The sequence below is a fragment of the Syzygium oleosum genome, unplaced genomic scaffold (assembly GCF_021117445.2).
Source record: "Syzygium oleosum isolate NSW1041296 unplaced genomic scaffold, Sole_v2.1 Sole_v2.02, whole genome shotgun sequence".
Classification (NCBI taxonomy): domain Eukaryota; kingdom Viridiplantae; phylum Streptophyta; class Magnoliopsida; order Myrtales; family Myrtaceae; genus Syzygium; species Syzygium oleosum.
This window is the reverse complement of record NW_026607486.1, coordinates 9,582,572-9,587,542: the sequence shown is the minus strand read 5'-3', so window position 1 is coordinate 9,587,542 and position 4,971 is coordinate 9,582,572. Positions and strand designations below refer to the sequence as shown.

The 4,971-nt window shown below is 41.3% G+C and overlaps 1 protein-coding gene and 1 non-coding gene across 2 annotated transcripts; both read left to right on the top strand.

The window, feature by feature from the left end:
- The first annotated feature begins 1,378 nt into the window (after positions 1-1,378).
- TRNAE-CUC (transfer RNA glutamic acid (anticodon CUC)) lies at positions 1,379-1,451 on the top strand. Its single transcript has one exon. It is a non-coding gene; the product is annotated as a tRNA-Glu (tRNA).
- A 95-nt stretch (positions 1,452-1,546) lies between these two features.
- On the top strand, positions 1,547-3,746 carry LOC115689483 (uncharacterized). Its single transcript, XM_030615534.2, has 2 exons — positions 1,547-1,706; positions 2,791-3,746. Exon 2 carries the CDS (start codon positions 2,799-2,801, stop codon positions 3,513-3,515), a length of 717 nt encoding a protein of 238 aa, XP_030471394.1. The 5' UTR covers positions 1,547-1,706; positions 2,791-2,798; the 3' UTR covers positions 3,516-3,746.
- The last annotated feature ends 1,225 nt before the right edge of the window (positions 3,747-4,971 follow it).

Genomic DNA, 4,971 nt, shown 5'->3' with positions numbered 1-4,971 from the left:
TTCCTTTTTCTTTTTCCTTCATTTTCGGCCGATGGTGGCGACTGGCCACAGGTGAGGAATGAGCTCGCTTGATTCTGGCGAGCTAAGCCTCGAGTGAGGTTCCCCCTTGCTAGATCCAGCGAGCTCGAGCCTTGATCGATCGGTGAGGGTCAAGCCTCGCTAGACTAGTGAGCTCGAGCTTCGCCGACCTTCGGCAAGCTCGTTCCTCGCCTGTGGCTAGTCATCAGCCACTGGCTAAAAATGAAGGAAAAAAAAGAAAAAAAGAAAACAAATTTGTAATTATAATTTCGATTTTTTTAGAAAAATATTTTTTTATAAGGCTGAAGAGGGAGAGAGTAGGGGTGTGTAAAGGAACTGGGAACCAAACTAGACTAGACCGGAATCCAATTTACTATAATTGGTGAGTACCGATCCGATTTCTGATTTCCGGTTCTAGGCGTGGAACCGCCCATCCGTCCACCCGAACTGGATCGGTAATAATTTTTAAGAAAAATGAAAACCCTTAAATCCTCAATCTAAAGCTTAACGCCCATCAACTAAGTGCTCGTCATGTCTCACACTCTCACTTTATCTGAGTCGTCTCTCTTTATCTCATTCATGTCTTGACTTTTAAGCTCATCGCCTATCAACTCACGGCCTCGAATTTCAACTCCCATCAACTCATGACTGCGCCTCCGACCGTTCATCGCCTCCCTCTCTCGCTTTCAGTCACCACTATTTGCGTGAAACTTGATGGGATCGGTTCCATGGACCCACCCGGGAACCGAATCGGACCGGCGATCTAGTTCTCGGGTGGATCCATGGAACCAACGGGCAGTTCCCGATTTCATGATGAGAACCGTTCACTCGAACCATACTCACCCGTAGAAGAGAGAGAGTGTGTAGGCTTAGTGGGTTGGAAATGGGTTCTAAACTCAATCCATTTAGATCCATTTATTTTAGTCTTAAAATTTTAGAACCCATTTATGGTTGACTCTTAAAAATTGAATTGACCCATTTTGATATGTCTACCAATAAAAATTATTGATGCAATAAAGCAATGGTAATCTCGTCCTTAAATGTTTCTTTTTCGTGACATGTTCCCACATTCTTTTGCTTATTACCTCGTCAAGGAGAGAAACAGGGGTTTTGTTTGTTTCGCAATAACATGAATAATTCAAAATATATTATCCTAAAAATGATTGTTTTTATCGTTTGAAATAATTTGTCAAAGGAAAATATTTTTATAATAGATATAAACGATTATTTTTAGGAAAAATATTTTCTAAATTATTTACTTTTCATAAAACAAACAGATATAGAGAGAGCAATTCCAGCTTTTTCAGCTCATGGTTCCAAAAGGAAGTTCTATAAAGAGGATATACGATTTACCTTAAGATCCGTTGTAGTCTAGTTGGTTAGGATACTCGGCTCTCACCCGAGAGACCCGGGTTCAAGTCCCGGCAACGGAATTCCCTTTTTCCCATTTTTATTTTCATTTATTTATATATTTTTTGAATTTTCTTATTTTCATAATATCGACGTCACCTCTCTTCTCTCTCTTTCTCTCTCTCTCTCTCTTGCCTCTTTCGGACTTTCGTGCTTTGATGGATTCCGATTCAAGCCTCACCAGCTTTCCCTCGTAACTTTCTCTGCTGGACCCCCCTCGCGCGCAGCACGTACGACTGCAGAAGAATTTAGGGTTTTGGTTTTCTCGTTCGCCGGAGGTAACCCACTTGCTGTCTCGACGCGATGCGCGTGTCGTGTTGTTTGTGGGGTGGGTGTGTGTCTGAATGCTCGTTTCATCGAGTAGTTGATCGATGGTTGATGATGGTGGCTAGTTGTCGATTCAGCTATGGTGTAGTGTAGTGGGTGATTGATGCTTGACCGAGGGCTAGGAGGTTCTGTTGTGGAATTTGATATGCTGTTTCTGGGCGATTGCTTATTGTTGATATTGCGGTGAAAGAATGATTTTTTCAAATTGTTTCGTTGTTGGGTCCCCGTGGCAAATTTTGCTTTTTTCTTTTGAGAGCATCCTGAAATTGAATTTTTGATGTGTCTCGCGGTTTGATGGCCTCCTTTTGCGCAAATTTTTCCAATAGAAACGACTTTTGACTTGGATTTTGGTTACGCTTGCTGGACTTGGGTGGCTTTTTCGTGAACTTCACGAGGGAGGCGAGAAAGGCAGGATCGCATTACGGATTTTACACGGAGGAAAACATCTTTTTAATCTTGCCGATTGGGAACTTTGCTTATGTTACCATGTTGTGCCTCGTTTGTCGAATTTAAACCATGTCTTGGAATTCAAAGATCGTGCTTTTCGCATTAACTCATTGTGGCATTTTTCAGTAGTTATAGCGCCATTAGGAAAGCTGCCATCTTTGAGTTATGTTCTAAGAAATGTCAAAAGTTTTCCTTGTATGTGCATGCTCAACTTGGGAGGCCTTGAGCAGCTGCGCTTAGGAAATCTACATAGTTCATCGCTGATGTACTATTTCATACAAAAGGGGTTCTTTTGTTGTCTGGATCGCTTCATGCCCTTCTTGTTTTTTTTTTTTTTTTTTTTTTTTTTTTCTGTTAGTGTTTCACTGCATTTAAAGTTAAAATAGTTCGAAACCTAAACTAGTGATGCTCTTGGCAGGTCTTTTTCGGTAATTTCTCATGATTGCTTGGCTGATTAGAAAGATTTGGTGAAATCTTATTTACAAATTAGTTCTGGTTTTGATGTTTCTGGTTGTGCTTAAGGGTATTGTTCTCTCTCCAACATGATAAGTTGCTTTTTGTGTCTAATGTTGTGTGTTTCCGCCATAGATATAGTCATGGCTGTTGAGGATGATAATGTTGAAGGCTCGATATCTTCAGCTTTTCTTGCATTGATGGATTCTAAGCAGAACGAAGATCTGCTTTCTGCCGAGGACATAGCATGGATCGACTCCTGCCTGACTAAAGATCCTGAGATTCTGGAAAATAGCTGGGATTGTCTAAAAGATGCCTTGCTCGAAGTGCTCGACTTCCAACCTGATTTTATCAATCATTCTTCAATGGAAACTGATGACTCCCTCATTGAAGATGACATTGAGATACGTACTCCGTCAAAAATCTCAGTATACAAACGCATCGAATCTCCTGGAAGAATGGTTGAGGATCTCATCTCTATGGATAAGGAAGAAACAGACGGTGAAAGTACTCCATTTGGTGACAGTCCTTCCTTACAAGTTTCGCTAAGAAATGCTTTTCAACCTAATTTCCGAGAGTTCCCTGAGGAGAGGACAAATGATGATACAGGATTGAACGTGGAAGCCCATGCGACAGAGTTATCAAGTGCGGAAATTTTCAAGGTTTGGGATCTAGATGTACCAGATGAGGAAGACAATTTCGCAAAAGAGTTGAATAAGGCACTTGCAGGAAGCTCCATTCAACCTTCTCCATCACAATTAGAATCTTCAATTGCATGGAACGACTCAAAGGATGACATACTTGAAAACCTAGTTGCCGGGATTGCTGACCTGTCTTTAAAGCAAGATTCACCGGCGTAGTTTTGTCTAGGTCAGTATTTTGGTGCATATTTGTTGATAGGTTGGCTTGAAATTATTGTCTCAGTTATTTGCAAACAGAGGAGGACATTGAGCTTTTTTGGGTTTTGGATGGGGAGTTTGAAGTATGGGTGGGTCGAACGTGGGTACAAGTATTTAGATTAGCTTCATGAGAACATCGACCAATACAGTAGCACTTTTCATTCATTCAAATGGTGTCCTCTCTTCTTCTTACATTTTTCTGTTTTGAGCACTTTGACATGGTCCTTGGAGGCCGTTAGGCATTCTTACGAGGTATTTAAGAACTCAAGATTGGTGTCACCAAGTACCGAAAATTTCCTGGTAATCTCAATCCAACCTGGATCCGGGGACTGAAAACTTTCACCAAGGTCAAACTGATATTCGTTAGTGGGTAAAAGAAATACATTAAATGATAATGTCCGATGGAGACTTTCTTGCCCGAGGGACGTTGGAAAGGAAGACATACTTCACGGAACCGCGTGTTCTTTTAACTGCACATTTTTAAGGTGAGATGGTTGGAGTTTTATTTGAAATGTTTGCGACCTTTGTTGCTCTTGCCAGCTCCTTGTCAGCAATCAATTTGGAAATCTCGTCTTGCTCGTTAGAAAGACAAATCATTGATTGCAATTTTCCATGTCATTTCTACAGAATTCTTCGTGATCATGAAGATTGTTGGTTAACCTTCTTTCCTACAGAAATCAGGTTGCCGGAATCTGAGGCAAGCCTCAAAGTCACCCTCTCACGTGTCAGAGGATTTTATCAATTTTACTTGAGAATATCGACATGAGACCTATGTGCAGCGAAAATATGACGTCCTTTAATGCCCTGTTCAGAAATTAGTTGCATCCTGAACTTCCTCATAGGGAAAATTTTGAACTCCATGCGACTCTGTATCATTACTGGTTTGGTTATTATCCCTAATGACTTCTGTGTATGTTGAGCCATGCTAGCCATGTTCACTCTTTCGCAGCAAAAACTGTCACAATTGTCTCATTTTCAGGCCATCAAAACAAATTGGGCCTCCTTAAAAATCTAAAATTTGGCGACTGGTCTACTCTTGACATGAGAGATCGTTCATAATGACCGCAGATTCTGCAACTAGGAACCGTGACCATAAAAGACAGACCAAAGAGAAGTCATTTGGAGCCTCAAACTCACTCTCCACATGAATCTGAGCCCAACAACTCTCACTGTATCTGGTGCACATGATACCTTTTTGGGTCAATGACTAATTATATTGTAATTTCTTTAAAATCTCGAGGTGGGCATAAATCTTTGTATTCCAACCACGGATGGAACAATGCCAGGTGAGCAGGTTATCATCCACGTGGCAGGGCCCGATTGGGCAGTGCACAGCAGCCTCTAGTTGCACATCTTTCACAAGTTCACTATAAATCCTTGGGGAGCGAGGAGTGAGAGTTTGTGTGGTAAAGAGAGG

Excerpts from the sequence above, each read along its gene's own strand:
- LOC115689483 (XM_030615534.2), top strand. The coding sequence starts at position 2,799 with ATGGCTGTTGAGGATGATAATGTTGAAGGCTCGATATCTTCAGCTTTT.